The 26,192-nt window shown below is 45.0% G+C and overlaps 1 protein-coding gene across 4 annotated transcripts in view; it reads left to right on the top strand.

The window, feature by feature from the left end:
• The window catches only part of GTF2H1 (general transcription factor IIH subunit 1), a 488,969-nt gene that overhangs the window by 144,871 nt on the left and 317,906 nt on the right, over positions 1-26,192 (top strand). For all 4 annotated transcript variants that reach the window (XM_086956061.1, XM_086956063.1, XM_086956064.1 and 1 more), the window contains exon 8: positions 7,451-7,578. In XM_086956061.1, the coding sequence (XP_086812187.1) occupies positions 7,451-7,578 (128 nt within the window). The remainder of the gene's footprint in view (positions 1-7,450; positions 7,579-26,192) is intronic.

A 26,192-nucleotide genomic window follows, 5' to 3' on the forward strand; every position in this document is an offset into this window, starting at 1 on the left:
GGCACCCAAGACCAGTCCGTGCTGTCAGCTGTAAGGTATTTTAACTGCCTCCCTGTTAAATTGCCCTCATTTGAATTTCTTATCCCTGATGGCGTGGTGGCTCGTGCTCCGTGTAAGCATGTTTTTTACCTTTTCACAGATGTCTTCCGAATTTTTTAAAACCTCTGGTTTATTAAGAGGGGGTAAGGATACCTCTGATGTTTGTGCGTTCTCAGTATAATTCCCCAGAGTTCGAAAGTTGTTCCGGTAGTGTATATCCTGTCCACTAGATCCTTTTGAGGATCAGGTAGGCAAGGTCTCTTCAATGTCTGGGTTTTCCTGGGAATTCTTGAATTCCACAGCTAAAAGGTCTTGCGATTGTATTCCATATAGTTCAAGAATTTCTTTGAACAACTTTAAAATGTTCCCTCTGTTTGGAGTGTCTTGACTTCCTTTTGTGCAATATTCCGGTACAAATGTCAACTTGGAAGTGTCCTCCTTCTGGTTATTTTCAGAGCTGCTGACGCTTCCTGAACTCTCCGCTTTTCCTGCCTGTATATTTTTGGTATTCGTCATTTCTTTATCAATCTGTCTTTCTTGGCTTCTTTGTTCTTTGCTGAACTGTTCCTGCAAGGTTTCTGGCTTTTTTTCTGCTTTTAACCCTTGCTCCCCTTTTCCCACTTCTATATGTATTGCTGGCCCTTTTGGCTCGCTGTCATTATCGATAGAGGGCCACTTACATAATCTACCTTTTCTATTTATTGTGATTTGGATTGAATTTTGGCTACTGTGGACTAGAAAGCCTGTTATCTCGTTTGCCTTGATGCCTGGTGTTATTTCCCTTCTTCCCGGGTTGTTCTAGTTTTTTTGCACCCTTTTCCCTCCAAGCTGTTTGCCATCCATTCTCTGGTCTGGTGCCTCTCTTGTCTTCAGTTGTAATCCTGGCCAGGGCTTGCGATATATTTTCGACTCCTTCCCTCTTTTCCATATTTAGGATTTGTTTTGGTTGTCTTGTTTTGTCCTCGTTTTCCCTGCTGTCTACCTGTTTTCCATTTTCTGAACCTCCTTCCTCATTTGGTCTGGTTCTTGTTAGATCCTGCCGTGTTTTTTCCGCCCCTTCTCCCATTTCTGTGTTTTGGGTCTGGTCCAATTGCCTTTCTAAACTTCTGGGTGTTGGTTCGGGTACTTCAGTCGACCGCTGGTTAGATGTTATATGCGGCCTCTGCTTAGTATTCTCTTTGGCAGTTTCGGCCCAAATTCTTAGTGCGTTTTGCTTTGTGTTGAGTCTGTTACAGTCTGTTGTATGATTTGGTTGGTGTGCATCTGGTACTGGATCTTCCGTTAAACCTACTATCAATACTTTTTTTTCTTTCCTTTGTGTTTTTGGATTTGCGAAAATGGGGAAGTTTTTCTCTAATTTTGTAGTTAATTGAATATTGTGTTTTGCCCTACCCTTTCTAGCGCGTTTTCGTGGTCTTTTTGTGAGTTTTTTGTAATTTTTGAGGTATCAGTAGAGCTCTGTGCAACTTCAATTTGCTGGTCCCTTATTTCAGATTCCCATGTTTCCACTTGTTCTGTTTCTCTTTTGTCAGTAACTTGTGTCCCCTTGGATGTTTGCTTTCCTTTGAACTCGTCCTTTCCCTCGCCATCTCTTAGAGTTACTCCTTTTTGATTGAGATTTGTTGTTAATTGTACGGCCCCTAGGATGTCACTTAATATTTTAGGCAGTTTTGCCAATTTATCTATTTTACCACAACCACAATTGAGCAGATGCTTGCGATTGCTTGGCTGTAGTTCAAGGGATCCCCCGCGATTTACCAGGGAAGTGATTGAATGCAGCTTGGTGTTTATACCTGCAATGTGACCAGCTATTAGATTTATAAGTTCAATATGGACTTCCATTTTATCTGACTGAAAGTTCAGAACCCTGATTGCTTGTTCCAGTGTATTTAATAGAGATTTACTCCATGGGGCCGTATGCAGTTCTTCAAGGGAGTTTCCAATATCCTTGGACTTGTGATCACTCCTGCTTACAGATGAGATTGTTATCGGAGATGAAAAGTTTAATTGATTTAAGTTCGTCGACAAACTTCCTTCCTCCTGTGTTTTCACCAGTTTATTAATCCTGCTGACTGATGCAATTGTAATTGGTGATGACAAGTTTAGTTGCTTTGTTTACAATAGCAAACTTCCTTCTTCCTGTGCGCTTGTTTGTGGGTCTTTTCTTTGGATCTGGTATGATGGAGTAGATGCTAACATTCCTGCTTTTCGCGATGCTCCCTTCTCTTTACACGGTAATGCGATATTCCCTTCAATTATCTTGTTCAGGGATTCCTGGGTTAGGGTGTTAGTTTCTAGTATTTGCAACATGTTTGCATCATTTGATTTTGAAAATGAGCTTGCCTAGGCATCCAGTTGCGTTTCCTGCTCATCTGATTTATTTTTTGATTCCTCCCGGTGCACTTTGCTGTGCAACTTTGAGCCTCTCCCTGGTGTTAGATTTGTTGACGTGGTAATGCAGTGTATCTGTGCTATTGCTGTTCCCCGTCTACTTGCTTGCGCTGCCATGATTGATTTCTGTAAGTCAGCAGTTGTTTTTTGTGTTGGGGGTACTTGGCTGTCGCTGTATGGAAGGGGGCCTTATTTTACTGGGTATAAGTACACCCTTTTGTTGTTGCTCGACTGTTCCTGAATTATCATAACCTTTGTTCGCCCTTTCTGCTGGTACTATGGGAGATGGCAAGCATGCTGTCTCTGTAGTTGGTGCATAAATGGCGGCCATTGGGTCCTTTGGAAAGAAACATTTCTGGATCCTGGTGTTATTACCCGGACTAGGAGATATTGTTTCCGGCGTTGGTGCCGAGACTGGCCTCTATCTGAGTCTGTGGGCCTTGCTATTTGTGCTTATTTCTGACCCTTGCTCTATAATTTTTTTGCCTTGCTTTTATTGATTTTGTTTTTACAAATGTTCGCCTGCCGAACTTTCCCAGGTCTCAAATTTCTTTATTGCAAAATTGTGTTGTTGGCTAGTTTCCCTCTCTTTTGTGTAGCTTTGGTATTTCTCCATCTTGTCTTTATGTAGTGTAGAATACACTGGGCAATGGCCAGGTTATCAAACGACTTCACTAGTACAGCTGGTGCTGTGATCAGCAACTTGTGATACAACCTCAAAAATATGTAATCTGTATGTACATCAAGCAAGAGAAGTGGCTCAGACTCAAGAGCAGTTTCTGCTCTTCATCAGCGAAAGATAAACAGTATTGGAACAAGCATTTGCAATGCAATAGGTCTCGCATTAAGAAAGTTTGAGCTATTGGTATTGTAAATGACAATTTTTTTTATTTATGTGTTGGTTTTGAAAATAGCGAAATTAATAGTTTGTCATTTACAATGCCAATAGTTTTAACTTTTGCAAATGTGACACCTATAGCATTTGTACTGCAATATGTGTTGTATTTACGTGACTTAGATGTATTGATATTACAAATAACAATAGCTTTTAATTTTTTTAAATAATTAATTAATACTTAAATAAAAGTTATTGTAATTTATAATGGCAATAGCTTAAACTTTTGTAAATTACTTTTGTGAAGATTATGTTCAGTGTATTTTATTGTGACCAAAATCCAAGAACAGAAGTGAAATATTAACATCTTTTTGTGACATTTGTAATAAAGCTTGAAACATTGAGAGCATATTTGAACCAGTTGTTTTTGAATGGTTGCACAGATTGAAGCTGTGGTGGTGCTGAGTGATGCTGTGGTGATGCGATAGCTAGATAGAGGGGGGCGATGATAGAGTGAGTGCGATAGATAGATAGATATACAGACACAGACAAGACAGATAAGACTGATAGTGAGGGCTATAGATGGATAGAGTGAGGGCCATAGATAAGATAGATAGATGGTTGTGTGTTGGGGGGCTGTGTGTGTGTGGGGGGCTGTGTGTGTGTGGGGGTTGTGTGTGTGTGTGGGGGGAGTTGTGTGGGGGTGTGTGTGTGTTGGGGGGGTTGTGGGTGTGTGTGAGGGTGTTGTGGGTGTGTGGGGGGGAGGTGTGTGTGTGGGGGGGAGGTGTGTGTGTGGTGTGTGTGTGGGGGGGGATTGTGTGTGTAGGGGGGTTGTGTGTGTGGGGGGGGGTATGTGTGCCAGATGAAAAAACAAACCTGCACTACCAGAGACTATGGGTGTTACAAGACAACCAGAGATCAGATGACCATACCAAACGTCTACAGACATTGGGCAGAACACGGGTTTTGTCGTTTCAATGTGCTAGAAAAACTGCTATGATTATTACCCAATGTAATCGTCCCTAAAGTGTCGACCTGGGAAGCATAAAAGACTCAAGTGGCCCTATCGAGATTCGAACTTCTGACCTTTAGTTCACAAGCAGGTGTCAGCCCTCACTGCTTAAACTACTGATCCACCGTGCTAAAAAAAACAACAAACAAAACCGAATGCTTTCAATGGTAAAACAAATAATAAAAATTAGCGAGCAAATAGGAGAGGTGCAGAGACAGAAGAAGACATAAAAACCATAACAACACAAGAAACATCGGGAAAGGAGTAAAGAAACTTAAGGGAGAGCGGCTTAAGAAAAGAACGGAGAGACGAGAACAGACATTTATTGTTTTTCACAGTTTTATATTGCGTATTGGTGGACTTTAAAGGTGCACGAGTTACATTCAACACAGGGATATTGAGTCATTTGCCCAGAATCAAAGGATGCTGCGCCGACGTCGGGACTTGGAGCTGGTTTTCCCAGTTGCAAATTCGGCAGCTCTGTCTGTAACTCACACCCTCTACTCCCGGGATAACAAATGCCGATGTAAGTCAAGGGTGGTGGATGCATGCACAGAGCAGGCGAAAGGGGCTACGGTGGCGATAGAGAACATATGGGCAGAAAGGAGCTACAGAGGGGGTAAAACGAGGAAGAGGAAAGAGTTGCTATGGGTAACTGGGAGAGAAGAGGAGGTGATGCATAAGGAGCAAAAGGGAGATTTTAAATGAAGGGCTCGGTGGAGAGAAGAAAAAAGGAGGTAGAGAAAAATCTGGAGATTAGTAAAGAGTACAGAGAGGAGAGAGTAGTAGACCTAAAAAGAAGAGAGTTGTGGAAGGAAAGAGTACACAGAAGGTGGCGAGAGATGCAATTTAGAGAGAGAGGGAGAAGCAAGGAAAGAAAACAGGAGTCAGGAAGATGGACAACAGAACGTAGAGACGAAGAGAAGAAAAGAGCGGAGAAATGTGTAGGAGTGCGAGGCACGATGGAGTGAGACGAAGAAAGAGCATGTCGGGCAGAAAATAGAAAGTTTACTAAAGCTGGAGACTGCGGAGCTGGGGAAGCCCCCCAACTACGTCATGCATTACCTGGCTATGCGGACAGAGGTCACAGCGCCCCCTATCCCACATCTGTATGCCGAGGAAGCCTCACCTGAGTCCGCCGCTCCTGCCTTCGTGAAACGTATACGGTGTCCATAGAAGACAGGCGTCTGATAGTGCTGATTAAGAGCAGAAACCGACTAAAGAAGAGAAAACAATCACGCAAAGCCGTAGCGTAGAGGCGCTCCATAAACGAACAAGGAAACGTGACGAACCCAATTGCTTTCAACAGGCATTTTGAAAAAATCCTTGCTCGACCATGACTTAAAAAAACAAGGCGGAAGAGACGCGAGACGCCAGCGGCCACTCGCGTGCACATCTCCTGTCATAGTAGTGATCGGGAGGGTGCCGCCGCGCTGCCCGCGGCGACCCGGAAGCTCTTGGCCGGCCGGCCAATCCGCTCGCGGCCAACCGGAAGTCCCGCCTCCTGAGGTCCGTGAGAAGAAGGCCTGCCGGCGCATGGAGCGCCCTGCCGGTCCTGGGTAGCCCGGGTCCCCAGGAGGGGGCCGGGGAGAAGGAGTGTGGCGCCTGTTGCGGGGCTCCTCTGACCTGAGGGAGCCCCGCTCCAGAAGAGGAGACGCGCCGTGAGGAGCGGAGCGCGAGAGGAGCCCCGCCGGAAGAGCGCAGCCGGTGAGTGGGGCCCAGGGCTGATGTGAAGTTAGAGTCCCCCGTAGGGGACTCCGTGCCTGCCTGTGTGTATGCCTGTGGGGGAGGGGGGTGGGGAGTGTGTGTGTGCGTGTGTGCGCGAGGGAATGTGTGTGCGCATGCGTGACTGTGTGTGATTGAGAGAGAATGCGAGGCAGGGGATAGTGTGCCGTGTGCCTGTATGTGTGCCGTGTGCATGCGCGCGCCTGTGTGCGTGCATGCAGAGGGGTGGGGGCTGCCTGTGTCTGTGTGTGAGCATGGGCTGTGTGTTACTCCGCGCAAGCGCAGCTCAGACGCGTGCTCCCGAGGTGAAATCTGACAATGTAAAAGCGCGTGTCTGATTGCTGTCCACATTCCTAAATACGGATAACATTAGGTCTGAAGCAGACACCATCAATGCTCACGCATTGAGGGTTAGGTCTGCTCGACCTAAAAACTGCTTGTTTGCAGTCATTTGGGAACACTGTAGCCAAAGGGGTTGGATTATTTCAATGATCCAGCACCCCGGATCGGCTCCCAATTGACAAGCTTTGTTAATGTTTATCATCTATGAGATGGTTTGTTATTGAGTGACCTAGACCTATTTGATGTGACTTTAAATTTCACATTATTCTGAGGTTTTTCTTTCAATCTTACACTTAAAAGTATCAGTTCATATTTATATAATTGCTTCTTTGTCAAACCTTTTTTGTCTTGTTGAAAATGTAATTCATGAATACATGCTGACTTATTTTGAAGTTTTATGCAGTGGCTTAATTTCGTTCGTACTTTGGCTTTTTTTTACATCATACGTTTGTGAGTTGTTTTGCATCAGTTTGACTATCTTTTCTTAGAGTTCAACTTAATTTTAGGAGCTTCATCCAGGTTTTTTTGTTAGTGCTGAGAAGAGATATGGTGTTCCAAACTATTTGGGGAGAAAATACTTCCGTAAGGTTCCAGTGGGGCTCATAGCTACGCCTCATTAATTACACATCCCTTGAGTTCCCCTGATAACTTGACTTTGATAAAGAGCCGAAGTTAAACAGTTCTTGCTTTTGTATCATTATAAATGTGCGGGTATATTTTGAAAAACTGTTACATTTGTGTCTAACAACGGAAAAACTAAAATGTATCTAATATTTTTCTGACTTCTAGTTGGTTTCACTCTGATTTCATAATTCTGAAGTTTGAAAGAGAAAGCAGAGGTATTCTAAATTGTTGCTTTAATTTGTGTTTTTTACCTTCCTCTGTGTACCTAATGAAATTTAAAAATGAGTGAACACATGCTAAGAGGGGAGGAAAATACTGCAAAAATCTAGTTTAGTATCTTAGTTGTATAGCTATTTGCAATGCAAAGGCAAACTATAATATTATGTATTCTGAACGTTTTATCTAAAAGCAAACCAGTAGCTGTTAGTAGGGTTATACCTTGAATGTCACGTTCATTGGTTCTTTTGATACTTTCTTTGTAGGGTTATGGCCTTTCATCTGTTCCATCTACATCGAATACAAAATCGTTAAAGGAGAACAGCAATGCTGCCATAATTAAACGCTTTAATCATCACAGTGCCATGGTTCTCGCTGCTGGTCTTAGAAGAGAGTAAGTCTCGTTTCAACGGCTCTTAGAAAAGAGTAAGTCTTAGCAGAGCAGTCTCACTATAGTGGTGTCAATTACTACAGCTATGCAGCATAATATTTTTGCCCCATTAATTTCTGGCTTTGCAGATTTGCACTTTGGCCGGTTCATTGTTATGTGGTTCTTGTGAAAATACAAACCTTTCTTAAAATGTATTTGTTAGAATACATATAGCCCCGGATCTCACATAAGAAAAAAGTGAAACATGATTGAACTGGAACGTTTTTTAAAAAAAGATTCATTTATTGACACATTAGTACAATACCATATATCGTCCGCTGTAGTAGTCCTAATAAGTAATATGTCAAAAACAGAATATAGTATCATACACTTTGCAAGCTTTAGTAAGAAAGAAAGTGGTTAACAATCAGGAAATAGCCACAGTTATCTATGTGTAAATCCTCGGTTTCATCCTCTGTTTCATCCTCTGTTTCACCCTGAATCACCAGCTAGCCTCCTAGATTGTAAGTTTACCCCTCTTATGAACTGACCCCAACTGTCCTGTGATATCATATGTCCCTTCATTCATCCATGTTTCTTACCATTTCAGCACGATAGGTTCACAAGTCCCATATATCTCTAGGACATGACCCCACTAGGTGGTAGTGTACCAGTATACTTTTGAGTTTGTGCTGCTTGTCCATAAGCCATTTATCTACAGTGGGAGATGCTCCCCTTCTTAACGCCATAGCCACTCGATTCTTACCCAAGAGCAGGGCCAGTTCAACATATTTACTACTGTGCTTGGGTACTAGTTTGAGATAACCGTGTAATGTCAAAGCCTCAGGCTGCAGTGTCAGGCCCTCAGTGCCTTTTTAAGGTTAGGAGCAGTCTACTCCAGTACTCTGTGATCAACTTGCAGTCCCATTCCAGATTCAAAAATATCAGCCTCATGATTGTTAAAGCTTTCACATGCATTTCTGTTCCTCCCCTCACATTAATGCAGTCTGGCTGGAGTGTACTAGACATCATTTTTAATCCCAAAAAGGGGAGAGATTCCCCCCCCCCCTTCTATCCATGACATTCCTCAACAAAATGGAGGACAGAAAATCTAGATAGTTGCACTGCAACAAGTTTTCTCTTCTGGAGCAGGACTCCTGCTTTACTTTGTGTTTCCAGGACACCTCTGTTGATATACGATTTGCTCCTTATTCCAGATAATATTTGTTCTCCAGTATTAGGGGTGTCTTTCATAGATTCACATGCCTGAATCATTCCCCGTCGTCGGAGTGGGAGCCCACGGTACATAAAAAAGCAGTAGAATATACCATTTGCCTATAACAAATAACAGTATACCCAACCAGGAAGTAAAATGGCCCTAGCTACAGTAAATAAAACTTCCACCTTAGAGACTATCCAGGTCATTATGTATGGACCAAACTGCAGCCAATCAGGTCACAGCTCCCACCAGAATGCTCTCCCCAGAGACCCAGGCTCTCAGATTTTTTACCGCACGTCGTGTGATAGGGAGTCCCTCTGAGCTCTGCTCAGTTCTTTCTCTACTTGTAAAGTTTTCCTTTTCTATAATGTCTACTTCAAAGTCCTTGTTCAGGGCCTGTGACTCTTGCGGAAAAGCGAGGCTGTTTAAGGAAGATCCACACACTCGCTGCATCTACTGTTTGTACCCTGACCATCAGGCTAAGGAGTGTAGGATCTGTCGCAAATTTCCTCCTAAGACCCTCGGGGACAGAGAGGGTCGCCTGCTGCTGTGGCTTCAGCGGATAAAGGATAAAGATACTCCCTTCTGTGCGGACTTAGCAAAAAAGGCCTAGCACAGCTACAACGCGTCCAGAACGCAGCCGCTAGGCTGGTCCTTAACCTCCCTAGGAGAGCCTCTGGGAAACATGCACTATGTTCCCTCCACTGGTTCCCAATAAAGGAACGAATCAAATTTAAAACCATGTGTATAACCCACCGTATAGCTCACAAAAAAGCACCTCCTTATCTTCAGGACCTGCTTCCAGTCTATCGCCCCTCACGTCCTCTGAGGTCGATGGGCAGTATGCTTTTAGTGGCACCTCGGATACATAGAGCAAGGATGGGAGGACGTTCCTTTAGACACCATGCTAGCAGTGACTGGAATAACCTACCCATCGATTTAAGGATGGAGCTGTCTGAAACCAGGTTCAGACAGAAGCTGAAAACCCACCTTTTCCCCAAGTTAAACTCAGTATAGCAGGCCCGGCTCACCCTCTGTGAACTAAGCTGAAGAGATGTTAGGTAGGGCTGTCAGCGCGGGGACGCACTGTTCTCTGTGCAACCAAGCGCTTAATAAATGCCATTAACCTAACCTAACCTAACACTTTCTGAGGTAGGAAGTTTTGCCTCAGAATCTACTAAAGGGTCAAAGAAGAGGAAGGCTGAGAGTACTGTGCCTACTCCTAAGGCTAAAGTGGCGAAGCAGACCCAGATCGCTTCGGATGCTGGTGAGCCTTCTACTTCTAAAAGTAAGAAATCCTCTGAGAAGTCTGTGAAGCTTCCAGACTCAAAAAGGACAGAGTCTTTAGTGTCTCCTCAGAGACCTGTGACTAAGGCACCAACAGCTCTGCCAAATTCCAGTCAGGCTGCCTCTGCTATGACTTCTACTATGACTTTCTCCTCACCTAAAACGTCTTTAGTGATATCCTCAGCCTCCTCTCCAACTTATGTTCATGTACAAATCCGTCCCATCTCGTCGACGAAGATTGTCACACCTCTCGTCGACGATCAGACGTCGACGAAATTGAAACCATCGTCGAAGAAACCCTCGTCGTCGTCGACGGCTTTTCCGTCGACGAAGAAGACCTTGTCGACGTCATCGTCGACGAAGATACCGTTGACGGACCCTTCGACGACGAAAAAGACCCCGTCGACGGACGCGTCGACGAAAGCGTCGTCGACGAAGAAGATTGGCTCGTCGACGGTCCCGTCGACGATGAAGATAGCTCCGTCGACGGTTCCCTCGTCGACGACGAAATCCACCACGTCGACGAACATAACACCGCCTCTGAAGTCGACGGAACCGTTGTCTTCAACGACGAAGACGACGTCACAAGGCTCGGATTTACCACTGTTACAAGACAATCCACCCACACCAAAGCTGTCGTCTTGTACAGACCTGCAAGTATGGTCAGCAAAAAGCACGGCCATACCTCTACCATCTCCAGCCACAACTGCAGCTCTGTTGCAGAAACTCTCGACACAATCCACATCTTTGTCGCCACTCCAAATGCCGGACAGGCTCTTAGATTCTGAGGAAGAATCTGGTGATGACATGTTCCAAGCGGTTGAAAGTCCTTCTGACTTGCTTATACAGGTTAAGGATCAGGAGGAGGAGGAACAGCAAATTCAGGCACCTACATTAGTGAACACGCCAGCGCCAGGGATGCAGATGCCAATGGCACTTTTTGAAAATTTGCAATATATGCCAAGCGATTATTATCGCCGCTTCCCGCCCTCGGAGTCGGGCGATTCTCGTATCACCTCCCCACAGCCTCAAGTAACTCAAAATGCAAGAGCTGGTATGTCGGAGGAGACACAGCATGCCCGATCTTCCACACCACTCTCCTACCACCAACAGGAGGGTGACAATTCTGATGAAGAAACTCATGACGAAGGGGAATTGGATAAATCGGACTCGAGTATGAAGATTATCAAGCAGATACGCCATCCCCTGATGAACAACCGAAGGCTGAGTCACCACCGGTGGATATAGCGAACTTCCATAGGATTATGGACAAAGCTACTAAAAGATTTCTTATTTCAATGGAGGCTAAACAAGATGAATGTTTTCTGTACGACTTTAAGACTTTATCTCAAAAGCAGAGTTGGTCTATTCCCATTATAGACTTTATCTGGAAAGAAGGGCTTAAGATCATGGCCACGCCAAACTCTTCTCCTGCGGTATTGCCGCGAGTAGACAAAAAATATAGGGCGCCCGCCTCTTCACCTGCTTGTCTCATCGGTCAGGCAAAGACGGACTCAGTTATTGCGCAGGCAGCTCAAAAGAGGGCAAGGAACCCTTCAACTCAGATCTCGGTTCCTACGGATAGGGACGGGAGACGCCTCGATACCATTGGAAAAAAGGTATCTACTATTGCGGCCACCACAGTTAGAGCTGCAAATTCGTTAGCAATTCTCGGTAGATATGATAGACAAATGTGGTCTGACATCTCGCCATACATCCAGAAACTGCCTGAGCCAGACCGCTCTGAGGCCACAAAAATTTTGCAAGAAGGCGAATGTGCTTCGTCTGAAATCATCGACGCGGCAGTGGACGTGGCGGCCACAAGATTCAGACAATTAGCAGGAGCTGCAGTGCTAAGAAGAGAGGGATGGTTAAAATCTACGTCCTTTAGACAAGAAGTACAAGCCAAGGTTTTAAATATGGCTTATGACGGCGAGTTCCTTTTTGGCACACATGTGGACGAAGCTTTACAATCCATTAAGAAGGATACGGAAACCGCACGATCATTAGGTACTCTGCAGTACCGTAAATCTTCCTTTCGTGGTGCTAAAGGAAGGGGTAACTTCTCCAGTAGAGGAGGATATTACCAGCAACGCCCATACTCTAACAACCAAAGCAACCAAAGATACCAGCCTTATAAACAACAACCTTATGGCCAAAGACGGAGTCATTATACACAGTCCCGAGGTAAAACAACCTATCGGGGCAGGGACAACGCCAACAAGAAGTGAGAAGAGCGTCCTGCCACCACTTTGCCCCAGCCAGAAACAAATTGGAGGAAGAATATCCCTGCATTACTCACAATGGTCAAATATTACCACAGACAGATGGGTCTTGGATGTAATCTCAAAGGGTCACATATTGGAATTTGTAAAGACCCCTCCAAATTCACCCCCAAAAGGACCGCCCCCAGCACATCTCAGGGAGCTATTCATCCAAATCAATGCAATGATTCGGAAAGGGGCAATCGAGAAAGTGCCTCAACATCAGAGAGGAAAAGGATTTTACTCTCGTTTTTTCTTGATACGCAAGAAATCGGGGGAATGGCGCCCCATCCTCGATTTGCGTGCCCTCAACAAATTTATCAAGAAGTTAACGTTCAGAATGTTGTCACTCCAAGAGATCCTCCAGTTTCTGACGGAAGGGGACCACATGGCAACACTGGACCTTCAGGATGCTTACTTCCACGTACCCATCTTCCCCAGGCACAGGAAGTTCCTAAGGTTCAGAGTGGCTGGCAGGGACTTCCAGTTCAAGGTCCTTCCCTTCGGGCTACGTTCGGCCCCAAGGGTATTCACAAAAATGTTGGCACCAGTGGCGGCCCACTTACGGTTGCAGGGTGTTCAGATTTACCCATATCTGGACGACTGCCTTATCAAGGCCAATTCCTATGCCACCGCAAGCAAACATATCCAGACATGCCTTTGCCTGTTGCAAAGTCTAGGTTTCTCAATAAACTTCAAAAAATCGGACCTGATACCATCTCAAAGGACGTCTTTCCTGGCAGCAACTCTGAATTCCAAACGCGCTCAAGTCTTCATTTCAAGCGAAAGACAAGCAAAGATTCAGGAAATGGCGATTGCGCTCCTCAGAAAAAAGTGCGTTTCAGTTCGGAGATTCAAGTCTTTCCTAGGGATGTTATCATCGTGCATCCTCCTATCCCCAAACTGTCGCCTGAGGATGAGACCACTACAAGAGGAACTCAGCCACCAATGGGTGCAAATGTCCGGTTCCTTCGAAGATGTCTTAACACCTCGGATGAAGAATGCAATCCTGTGGTGGACTCAAGAACACAACCTGCAAGTAGGCTGCGCCTTTCTCGCAGAGGTCCCCAGTTTCATCGTAACCACGGATGCCTCGCTAGAAGGTTGGGGCGCTCACCTTCAAGGGATGACAATCAGTGGCAAATGGAACATACAGCAAAAGACATGGCACATCAATTTATTGGAATTGAGGGCCATTTTCCTCGCCCTCAAATCCTTTCAAGCGACTCTGCGAAACTCGTCCGTGTTGATCCGAACAGACAACACGACGAGCATGCATTACCTGAACAAACAGGGGGGCACAAGATCAGCCCGGTTGTCCCAGCAAGCTCAGGAAATCTGGAATTGGGCCCTGGCACACAACATCAACCTAACAGCAGTGCATGTCCCAGGAGTAGCCAATGTACTAGCAGATTCCCTGAGCAGATCCAAATGCAGCACTCACAAGTGGGAGCTGCATCAACCAGCACTAGATCAAATTTTCCAGAGATGGGATCGCCCCGATCTACATCTGTTCGCGACCTACCACAACAAGAAATGTATTCATTTTGCGAGCTGGATTCCCCACAGAGAGTCTTGCGGGGACGCTCGCTCAATGAACTGGGAACGGCTCTTTATCTACGCCTTCCCTCCGATTCCTTTAATTCCCAAGGTCATCAAGAAAATGAGGAGGCAACCGTGTCGTATGATTCTAATTGCTCCACGGTGGCCCCGGCAATATTGGTTCACACAGCTTCTTCTCCTCTCAGAGTGCGAACCAGTTCAGCTGCCTCAAATTCCGGATCTTCTGACACTTCAGGACGGCAAAATATATCATCCAGACCCTCATTCTCTGAAATTATCAGCTTGGCTCCTCAACACCATGAGTTTGCACACTTGAACATTCCACAGGACTGTCAAGAAGTCCTGAACAATGCTAGAGCACCTTCTACGAACAGAACTTACAGGCTTAAATGGAAGCGTTTTTGTGCTTAGTGCAAAACTATGGATTTACATCCTATGCATGCTGAACCAGACAAGATTTTACCTTTCTTTTTACATCTGGCTAAATCAGGCTTGGCACACTCAACACTTAAAGTGTTTTTAGCGGCTATATCCAGATACCGCCAAGACGGTACGAATTCACTATACTCCTCAAGAATAATCCAGCAATTCTTTAAAGGTTTATTTCGTCTGTTTCCACCAGTACGTCGGACACCTCCATCCTGGCACTTGAATATTGTATTAGCTCAACTCATGCGCCATCCTTTTGAGCCAATTCATAAGGTTGATCTGAAGTTCATCACTTGGAAAGTTGCATTACTGCTGGCATTAACATCAGCCAGAAGGGTCAGTGACATGCAGGCGTTTACATCTAAACCACCTTTCTTGCAATTCACGAATGACTCGGTGGTGCTGCGCACCAACCCGAAGTACATGCTCAAAGTACCATCGGATTTCCATCTGAATGAGCCAGTCATACTTAAGACGTTTTTTCCAAATCCGCAGACACCGGCTGAACGAACTTTACACTCGCTAGACATCAAACGGTGTCTTAAGTTCTATCTTTCCAAGACAGCTGCCATCAGGAAGACGGATCAGCTATTTGTTGCGCATGGCAGACCAAGACAAGGCTGTGCAGTGACAAAACAGACTATCGCCAGGTGGGTCTCTTCAGCGATAGGGCTCTGCCATCAACAGGTGGGAAAACCCTTACAGACCTTGCCTAGAGCTCATTCTACGAGAGCAGTCTCCTCTTCAACTGCTTTGTTTGCTGGTGTGCCACTGCTGCAAATCTGCAGAGCTGCAACTTGGTCCAGCAGGCACACATTCACGAGGCATTACTGTCTGGATTCGTCAAGCGATACCGATCCCTCGGTGGGAAGAGCAGTCCTGCGTAATCTTTTTCAATAAGGCGAGCCTCTGCTTTTTCTCTCCCACCTCCTTTTGCTCTTTTTGACGCCTAATATGTTATTGCTTTTCATTATGTTCTTGCATTGCTGCTATGTGCTTTGGCGTCCAAGAGCTATGTATGATGTTATTGCTACTATTACTGCTCACTACTCTGATTCAGGCATGTGAATCTATGAAAGACACCCCTAATACTGGAGAAGAACAATAGTTACTTACCTGTAATCTGTGGTTCTCCAGTATTGGTGTCTTTCATAGATTCACATGCACCCACCCACCTCCCCTCAGAGTCTCACTCAGGCTGTTTTATCTGCAAGTTACTCCGGTACACTCCGGTGCTACAAAATCTGAGAGGCTGGGTCTCTGGGGAGAGCATTCTGGTGGGAGCTGTGACCTGATTGGCTGCAGTTTGGTCCATACATAATGACCCGGATCGTCTCTAAGGTGGAAGTTTTATTTACTGTAGCTAGGGCTATTTTACTTCCTGGTTGGGTATACTGTTATTTGTTATAGGCAAATGGTATATTCTACTGCTTTTTTATGTACCGTGCGCTCCCACTCCGACGACGGGGAATGATTCAGGCATGTGAATCTATGAAAGACACCAATACTGGAGAACCACAGATTACAGGTAAGTAACTATTGTTCATGTTCATGGCTGGAGATCTTCAGTATAGTTCCAACCTCAAAGTTGTTACAGAACAAACTTGTGACTCAAACTAATTAATTGCATACACTTTCTTTAAACTTTTAGAAATTCTGCTTGATGCCCTCCTAACTGAATCAGATTTTAGGAGCAGCAATGGAAAACCACTCCTCCAGGTAGTCCTGCTGATGGACAGACTTTGTAACATTCTTTCTTTTCCACATTCAATCAGTGGTGCTGATGCTCCAAGCCAGAGTCCTAGGTCTCCTAGCTTCTTGTATTTATCTGGGACCTCCTGCACAAATGCGCTAGACCAGTGAAACAAGTAGTGTGGTAGCCTGAAACTAATTTTACCTCCAGCACTCATTCTTGGTTTGCAGTAGAGCACCTTTTGGAAGGAAACCCTTTTTCCTGACTTGGTTCTTAGTTAATTGGTCACAGGTTGGGTTGGGGAATCAAGCTTAGTGACCTGATATCAAATTCTCCATATCACCTTCCTTTAGCTGAGGGCAATCAGCCATGTTCTGGTGGCATTTCTCCCCCCCCCCCCCCATCTAGAGTGAAAGCTAATACAGATCCAGACTTGCAATGCAATTGCCATGGGTTCCCTGAATAAGCACTTGCTTAGAAAATCTGAACTATTTTGCCTCCTTTGGCTGAACAATGCCTTGCTCACTTATTAATCTCTTGGTCATTTCCGTCATTGATAGCAGGGTTACTTACTCCTCTTCTTCTGAATCAGATGCTGATTAAGCTAGCCCCAGCTGGGTACTGGCAGCAGAGCTGTGCATTACTCTGCCGATTTGGACTGGTGCATATCAATTTATCTAGTTGTTTTATCGGTTTGTCACCATCCATCCATATATATCCATATATGCATCCCGGAGTGATAAGTGAATCCCTACACAGCAATAATTCCATAGCTCACATAGGTTAAATTGATGGCCTGCTCGCACCCCTACAAAGCTGGTCACAGAGATTAAAAAAAAAAGTATTTTGTTTACAATGGATAGTGGCAAGATCTGTCCCCAAACTATAAAAAACTATTGTCAGGAAACAATCTTAAAACCACACCACCCACCCTTACTTGGGCCACGGACATATTTGATCACCTGTGTTGTGTTTTAAACTTGTGGTTTTCCTTGCTCATGATTGCCTTCATTTAGCGTGTTGAATTGTGGGATTTGCAGTCCAACCTCTGTAGTTTGTCCCTCTCATTCCTTGGTGACAATTCAGTTTTCCCTCCAATATTCTCCTTTGCTCTGTGGTAAGACCTGTATGTTAAAACAGTGCACTTCCAGCTACCATTTTGTGTTCACAAGCCAGTGAGACCAGCCGCCCCCCCCCCCCCCCTCACCCCTCAGCAACAGGGATTTTCTACATCCGAGGGTGCTAATGTGAGCGGTTTAAACTGTATTTACTAGGGCCTGTGCACTTTGTTTTTTAGCCAGCAAAGGGAGTAAAGTTTTATTCAAACAGTATTGTTAGATTTCAAGTTAGTGAGGTCCTTACCTGCTGAAGTCCAAAGTATGGTTTGAGCCTTTCTGTCTCCTAGGATATTCTGAAAAGGAGAAGCAGCTGCCCACCCCCCACCCCCAGGCCAGCAGACCATTGGCTATTCATCTACCAGGCAAGTCTGAGCCCTCCTCTCACTCCTGCCAAGGTCCCTTAAGGCCTTGCTGGGTGCACCCCAAATCATTCTCCGTCATCTTGTGAGTTGTAGCCTACCTGTGCCCCAGATTGCATTGAATAAAGTCCAGGAAGTGGTAAGGAGACAGACTGGTGCTGTCTCTTCCCAAGACAAAAAGTTGTTTAAAAAACGATTTTCACTTTCGGTTTTTACTGTCTTTGCCTGTGGTTGTTACAGTTAAAAATTGTAGTTTTAGCCTGCCTGTAATTGCATATTAGATCACCTGTGTTGTGTTTTATACTTGTAGTTTTCCCTGCTCATGATTGCCTCGATTTAGTGTGTTGAATTGTGGGATTTGCAGTCCAACCTCTGTAGTTTGTCCCTCTCATTCATTGGTGACAATTCTGTTTTCCCTCCAAATTTCTCCTTTGCTCTGTGCTAAGACCTGTATGTTAAAACAGTGCACTCTCAGCCACCATTTTGTGTTCACAAGCCAGTGAGACCAGTCCCCCCCCCCCCCCCGCCCCCACACCCAAGCAACAGGGATTTTCTACATCAGAGGGTACTTCTGTGAGTTGTTTAAACTGTATTTACTAGGGCCTGTGCACTCCGTTTTTTGGCCAGCAGAGGGAGTAAAGTTTTATTCAAACAGTATTGTTAGATTTCAAGTTAGTGAGGCCCTTACCTGCTGAAGTCCAAAGTGTGGATAGAGCCTGTCTGTCTCCTAGGAGATTCTTAACAGGAGAAGCAGCTTCCAACTCCCAGGCCAGCAAACCTTGTCTGAGGTCGCTGGGACCTTATATGGTCTGCTAGTGGTTCGTACATGTCTACACTGATTGGTGGTTGTATCTGGTGTTTCGATTTCTATTGGAAGTAGGTACTACGGCTTCCTATGTTATTGGTTGTTGGGAGTAGGGTGGGACTAGGACTAGGGTTAGACCTTTAATTGGAAGTAGTGATAAGGGCTTCTGGTGTGATTTGTTGCTGGACTAGGTGTGGGACTTAATGTAAGGTTAGGCTTTCTATTGGAAGTAGGGACTAGGGTTACCTGTGCCATTAGTTGCATGGACTTGTTTTGGGACTACTGGTAGGGCTAAGGCCTTTATTGGACGTAGAGATCAGGGTTTTTGAACTGATTGGGTGCTTGGGCTAGGGCAAAGATTGGCTGTAAGGTCCTGGTCTCCTATTGGTTCTAGATTTTAGGGCTAGGGTTCCCATTGGCTGAAGCGGTCACCTGATTACTAGGGCTATAAAAAAGGTCAGGCTTAGGGCGTCTCAGCCCCGGCGTCGAGGCTAAGGGCAGAGAGGACAAGGGCTGTTGCCTGTTAAGGGCAGAGAGGACAAGGGCAGTTGCCTGTTGAAGCCTGTTCAAGACTGTTCGGGACTAGGGCCAGAAATGCTGCTCTTTTTCTCATTTAGCAATACCTAGCCCACACCATCCACAAACAGTGCAACACACTCGCACCAAATGTACACCACGCACAACACTATGCACAGATTAATGTACCAGCATGCACTACCAACCCAACCAAAGCACATCTACATACCCTACTATCACACATATCCACCATCACCTACAAACAGTACACAACTCTATCCTATACCACTAACCAATACTCATCACTAACACGCCAATCAACACCATACATAGCTAGATCCCATTAAGACACACTCTCCCTGCTGTAATTACACCTAACAGACCACCTTTTTTCACTAACAAACAAATATTAATTCTTCCATCAGTTGTCCAATAAACGCCTAAGATAAACACTTTCACCTCTACTTTATTCCCTCCTACACACAAAATACACTCTACTCATAAACACATCACTACCCCATCTACGTCACAACCTCCTCTCACAAACAATACTAAACAACCAAATCCATTGCATGAAACGTACACATCAGCACCCTTTTTCACTACTCCTCAAAAGCAAAACATATCACACACACCAGCACAACAAGATCTTTTGAAGCGCAACACATCATCATACTTACCATCACAAAATACAAACATACACCCACCTTTCAGACCACACAAAGGAACAAACTCCAATGCCAAGCTTTCACTCTTCCACCACACGGAAGACAGATGCAGCAATACAGCACCTCTCTTCTAACCGCCTCTCATCCATTGGACAATGTAGAACATTACTACATGACCCACATGCTGCACCACCTCCCCTGACTCATACACCTTCCGCCTTAAACACACACAAAAAATATAAGCAACATGCCACACTTCACAACATTGCTTCCCCATGTCATTCATTTCATTTCATGAAGCTTTATTCGGTTCATAACAATTGATGACCATAAAAGCTTCCCCATGTCTTTTTCACAACAATGTTACACCACAAAAGCAATACAGCACTCCAACTCCCACTCGAACACCATCTCCAACACATACACATGCAGACCCATCAAAATGTCTTCTTAGCATGCTGGATGAGGAACACGATACAGAACCGCTTCATGATTGCTATCCTAATGCAGTTCATACCAGCACTAAACACACCTGCTACAAACCCACACAATACTGATCGCTCTACTACAAAACAAAGTCCCACTATCACCAAAGGCCACTCACTAAACTGTCTACTAATAAATGCTCTGTTCCTCTCTAAGAACAAGCATCACATCTACGACCTTCTTACCGATGCAAAACCAGACATGCTATTCATAACCGAATCATGGTTGGGAGAAGATATGGCTCCAGTCCTGCATGAAGCCTTTCCTCTAGGCTATCAAATAATCACCCAAAATCGTATAGCCTTTGGGTGGTGCCTCCTTATTTTTCTTCCCTTTTTGCCTTCAATTTTTGAGTCCACTACATTTTTTTTGGTGTTGATCTTAGGTCTCTGGGCGCTCCATTGTTACTAATTCATAATGAGGCGCAGATGCTCCTTTAAAATGGAGGAAGAGTAGGAGATCCTCTAAAAAATGGTGGCCTGCCAACTGTCAAGATTTACCTCCCAGCTTGGGGCCATAGGGTGACATGAGGGGTTCCAGAACCTTCTGGTCCACTCTGGACATTCTGGGCCCAGGCTATATAAGATGGAATGTTGGGCCGCCATTTTGAGAAGCTAGATCTGGTAGATGGAGAGAGGTCAACTGGGAGTACAGGCTGTGGAGTGAGGAGGCTGGCACATGGTGGAAGGGTTGACTGCCTTCAGAGGCTGCTACTCTTTTATGTGATGCAACCCCCAGCCCATTGATCTGGCCCAGTGAGAACATTGACGCTTAAAACGACAATACAACAAGTGCCACAAGTGGAAGACCAGATTGAGGCCTAAGAGAACTTGACCAGCCTGGTGAGGGTGAGTGGGGCTGCCTTCCGAAAGGGGCTGAGCCTTGGTACAATAGGCCCCTGTGATAATTGCCACCCCGCGCCCGGCTTGACCCGTCACTAAGTTGTCCAGCTGTGCCCTGCTGAGCCTGTCACTTCGTGCCCTCGGACTGACCTGATTTCCCCACGCTCTTGTGGCCTCACCGCTGCTGACCCGGCGGGTCTTCTGAGGTGGTAGCGGGATTCCGGTATATCGGAGCCGGCAGCTCTCTAAGCGACTGGATCCGCCTGGTCTGGCGGAGGGGGGAGTAAGGAGTCCGGGGCTTTGAGGAACGCTGACTTCCCTTCTGAAGAGAACGAGGGGAGTCCCAGCGCTGACAGGGTATGCGCGGCATTGAGGAGGCAGTTGCCAAGCAGCGGACGCCGGAACAGATTCCCCCCCCCCCCAGGAGGAGGGAGGGAGCGGAGCGGTCTTGAAGGCGGCGCGCCCTGGCTGGAGAGAGGAGCTGCTGAGGAGGCGCGCCTGATCCCCGGTGAGAACTCTGCTCCTAGTGTTGAGAAGAGAGTGGCCTGGAGTAAGGAGGAGGAATTGTTGTGGAGGCACGCCCTGCCTCCTGTGGGGGTTCTGTCATCGGGGGCTCGCCTCTAGTGTTAGAAGGGGAGTACAAGTGAGGAAGCCCTAACCCCTTCCAACCACCATCCATTGGACAGTGTACAAGAACTTCCCTGACAGAAGTAAGCAGGGAGTTAAGTCAAGGGGGAAAGGTGGGGGAAAACACGACTCCGGAGTTAATTATTAAACCACCGGAGAGGTGTACTTTTCCCATGTGACTTAAAGCTGTCCAGGAATCAGGGCATTGCCGATTAAACTATAGGCTGCAGGGTTACTTGCTAAGACTCTTGCCTGATTGAATACATGACTGTTCATGCTCTGCTAAAGTTAATGTATGCCATGACCACATAGGATGAATATCTTTCGTTATTAACTTTATGCATGAGTAGCTTGATGTATATTCCTGCTTTGCCCATTTTTAGGCACTGCTCGGTGTGACAATTGATTTACCCAAATGTGTGAACCACAATTAATGAGGTGTCCTGTTAATTTGCCTCTAGGCCTTCCTAATTTCTCCTAAAATTCAAATGAGGGTTGGCCTGAAATGAATATACGTTTTTACCTGCTGTTAGTGATGCAAATGAGTAAGGTTCACTAGCATGATATGAACTGATGCAATAACTTGTGTTTCGAGAGACAGGAAATCTAATGTGAAGTATTTAAAATGATGAAACTTTATTGTTGATACAATTGAAAACTAAACTCAAAGGAAAGATAAAGCTTTTCCACTTTTTCTAAAAAGACGGTGTGGTGTCATTTTTAAGTGGAGGTGCGCTGAGTTGCTGTGGTGAGTGTGACGCAAGTACAACACGATTGCCTTGGAGTTAGGCCATCCCACTTTGTGCCAAGCTACCCTAGTTGGACAGGTGACCCCGGGTCCAAGCCTTTCCTCTAGGCTATCAAATAATCACCCAAAATCGTATAGCCAAAAATGGAGGTGGTCTAGCTGTTGTATTCAGGCAAACAATACATATCACTAAAATTGACAACATCTCCATAAAGAATTGTGAGGCTCTTCTAACAAGATGCAATCCTACACAGTCTTCCTCCTGTAACTTCCTGCTCCTTTTCAGACCTCCACCTAGCAAGGCAACATTCCCAGACGTACTTCTAGACACAGTTTCAAACCTGATAACAATACACTCCAACCTATGCGTTCTGGGTGACCTTAACATTTGGTTTGATAAACCCAGTATGACCCAACCAAAAACTATATTAACGGGCCTAGACTCATTGAACCTGCATCAGATTGTCCACAATCTCACACACACCGCTGGACATATCCTAGATGTCATTTTTCCTAATACTGAACTAGTTCCCTTTCAAACTATAACTCCAGTCACATGGTCAGACCACCGCTTGTTTGCCTTCCAACATAAAACAACGCTAAGCGACTCACCTAAAACTACCTTACATCCATCCACCTATCGGCCGTGGAACAAAATCAATTTGGACACTTGGAAACACAACTAACATCCAGCACAAATCTGGAAACCATACAATCTGTTCAAAATCTATACGAGTAGCTACAGGAAGCTTTTGACATCCTGATACTAAAAAACCACACAACAGAACAAAAGAAAAAAAGCACCTTGGAGAAACATAGAAATGAGACCCAAAAAAACAAATTAGAAAGCTGCAACGTACCTGGCTCAAAACAAACTCCAAACAAGACAAACTTCACCTACAGAAAATTAACAGATTCTACAAGTCTGCTATCAAAAAAGCTAAGAAAGGGTACTATTCAGACAGAATTCAAAACGCTAAATGTGCAAATAAAGAATTCTATAAAATACTCAATGAATTTCGCAAACCAAATTGCCTAGATGGAACTCATCTGGTTACTCAAGATATCACAGACAAAGTGGCAAATCATTACACGGACAGAGCAGACACGTTGGAATCATACTTAAAACAGAAACAAAGCACCAGCACTAACCCTTGCACAAAACAATCCAAGAATGCTTTAGTTAGGCCTCTCCGTTCCTTCCAACACATCTCACACGATGAATTTATGGAACTGGTCAAAGCAAGCGGGCTTGCCGGCAGCCCTTTTGACCCCTGTCCGCCACAAACTTTCAAGACCATTCTTTTAACAACCTCTGCTGCCACTCCAGTAAGAAGAATCATCAACAATTCCTTAACTACTGGAATATTTCCAGAAGAACTCAAAAAGTCATACATACGCCCTTTACTGAAGAAAACAAACTTGTACACGCTGAACCCTGACAACTACAGACCCATTACAAATGGACCGTTCCTGGGCAAACTGATAGAAAGAGCAGCGTTTGCCAAGATGTCACAATTCATTGAAGAGAATGACATACTGTCAGACTTCCAAACAGGATTCCGTCCGGGAAGAGGCACTGAATCTGCCCTCCTTGCCATCTGGGATAACCTAAAGAATACAGTTGACCTCAACGGGGTTGCTGTGCTACTCCTCTTAGACCTCTCAGCTGCCTTTGACACGGTTGACAATGACACTCTGAAACAAAGGCTCAATGAAGCCGGCATAGAGGGAACTGCTCTAAACTGGATCGCGTCCTACCTTCGAAACTGCACTAATGTCATCCATACCCCACCTTTCTCGTCCGAACCGTACTCCACAAAGGCAGGGGTCCCTGAAGGTTCTATCATCTCGCCCATGCTTTTCAACATCTACATGAAGTCATTACCAGTACTGATCAATACATTTTACCTTACGTGCTATAAATATGCAGATGACACAAAAATACTCCTTCCACTGGAATGCCCCAAAGACATTGGAAAATCACCAATTTTCAGCTGTCTCAGAGCTGTGGATCAGTGGATGACCTGGAGCAACTCAAATTGAATGCTTCAAAAACTAAAATTCTCACATGTGGCGATTGGAAACATTACAACCCGCTTGCCACATGTCCTGATGAACTGGGATCACTGCCTAAAGTATTGAAGGAAGTAAGAAACCTCGGAATGACCATGGACTCCAAGCTGTCGATGAATACCCTAGTGGATAAACTAGCAAGATCAAGCTTTGCTACTAAAAGAACGCTGCAACTAATTTTCCCTCATTTGGGATTTTCACACAAGGTCCAAGCTACCATCTCCCTTGTTCTGTCCACACTAGATTACGCCAATAGCCTCTATCACGGATCACCTATAACGACCATGAAAAGACTACAACGGATACAGATCTCGGCTGCCAGACTACTCTTGCATATTAAACCGCGAGACCACATCTCCCCTGCATTGAAAGCCCTGCATTGGTTACCGGTTGCTAGAAGATCCTCGTTCAAGCTGCATTGTATCACCCACAAAGCAATAAATGGAATGGGATCACTCTTCGTCAGGAATAAAATCACCACACACGTTCAACAAAGGAACCTCCGCTCTAAAGGAGCATCTCGCCTCAAAATCCCACCATACAAGAAAAAACACATGGGTGGCACATCCTTCTCTGTTAAAGCAACCAAACTATGGAACTCTTTACCACCCAACATGAGGTCCACCGACAACCACCTTATCTTCAGAAAACTACTCCAGATTTGTCTCTTCCCCACATAGATATGTACCTATCTTTGTGTATTACTTTGTATAAACATGTAAAATAATTATGATGAGAGAAAAAAATAATAATAATAATAAGTACATATCATCTTTGGTCTACATGTACATACTTCCATTGTGCATCTATGTACCTGGATCTGTGCTATTAACAGCCGATGTCATTCTCCTATCTAGAGGGCGCCAGAGGTTGTGAGAGTGAACGAGACCCATAAGTCTAATAGCACACAAGGAGGCACAAGGACATCTGTCTCTAGGTAGGGCTCTTGCTCTGCTGCTTTATTGTTTAACTGTTGCAGCGCCAGCCAACCTCCCTGCCCTTGATTCTGTTCCCTTCCTGACGGCAGCTGCCCCATATCGATAGGGCAGACGGGCTTGGGAGGGTGCGTTCACAGGGAGTGGGGGGGGGGGGGAGGCACGGAAGTGCAGCAAGGCAAGGTAAGGCAAGGAAAGGCAAGGCAAGGCAAAATTTGGGAGGAGGAGGTTCACTTACAAGCCGGCTCCAACTCTCATCCTTGCGACATTTTCTCAAACTAGGAGGAAAGCCCACCCAGAGAGTGGACGAGAAAAAAAGAACAAGGAATTGTGGGCTTGAGGGCTAGAACAATTGTTGTACTCTTGTACTTTTGGCGTGAGTGTGGAGACACGCAGAGAACTGTGTTTTCCCTGAACCTGAGGACCCGGAAAGGGAGAATAAACAGTGGGCACTAAGGATTAAATAGTATAAAACACAAAGTAAGAATGCGTTCAGGCAAAGTGAGAACAACCGGGACAACTGCCAGACGTATAAAAAAAACTCCAGCAGCCAAATGTGAAAGCCAATACTCCAAGATCAAATCAAACCTTAATCTCTCCAATAGCCAGAATGTTTGCAAAATCAGGAAAAATACCGGATAAGTTTGAGTTCTTGAAAGACCCAGCTGGTGCTCTCATTATCATGCATAAGGATATGGAAAAGGACAATTTACAAACGCCAATAAATCCAATGTCAGCTGAAAAACATACGAGGCAAATCATTGAAAGCACCCCCCTAAAAAGAGATTGCGACCTACAAAGGAATGACTGAGTTCCAAATTAATGATCATGATATCCTAAATGTAACCATCACTGAGGATTCAAATAATGTCGACCTAACTAACTTAAACGATCCAGAAATGCTGGAAAAAGAAAATCTACTAAGTGCCAACAGCATGATGGAGTCAAAACAGACAGTAATACCACTGGAAGTAAATGTAGAAATTAGGAAGAAACCTCAGTC

The sequence above is a fragment of the Lissotriton vulgaris genome, chromosome 2_1, assembly GCF_964263255.1.
Source record: "Lissotriton vulgaris chromosome 2_1, aLisVul1.2, whole genome shotgun sequence".
Taxonomy (NCBI): domain Eukaryota; kingdom Metazoa; phylum Chordata; class Amphibia; order Caudata; family Salamandridae; genus Lissotriton; species Lissotriton vulgaris.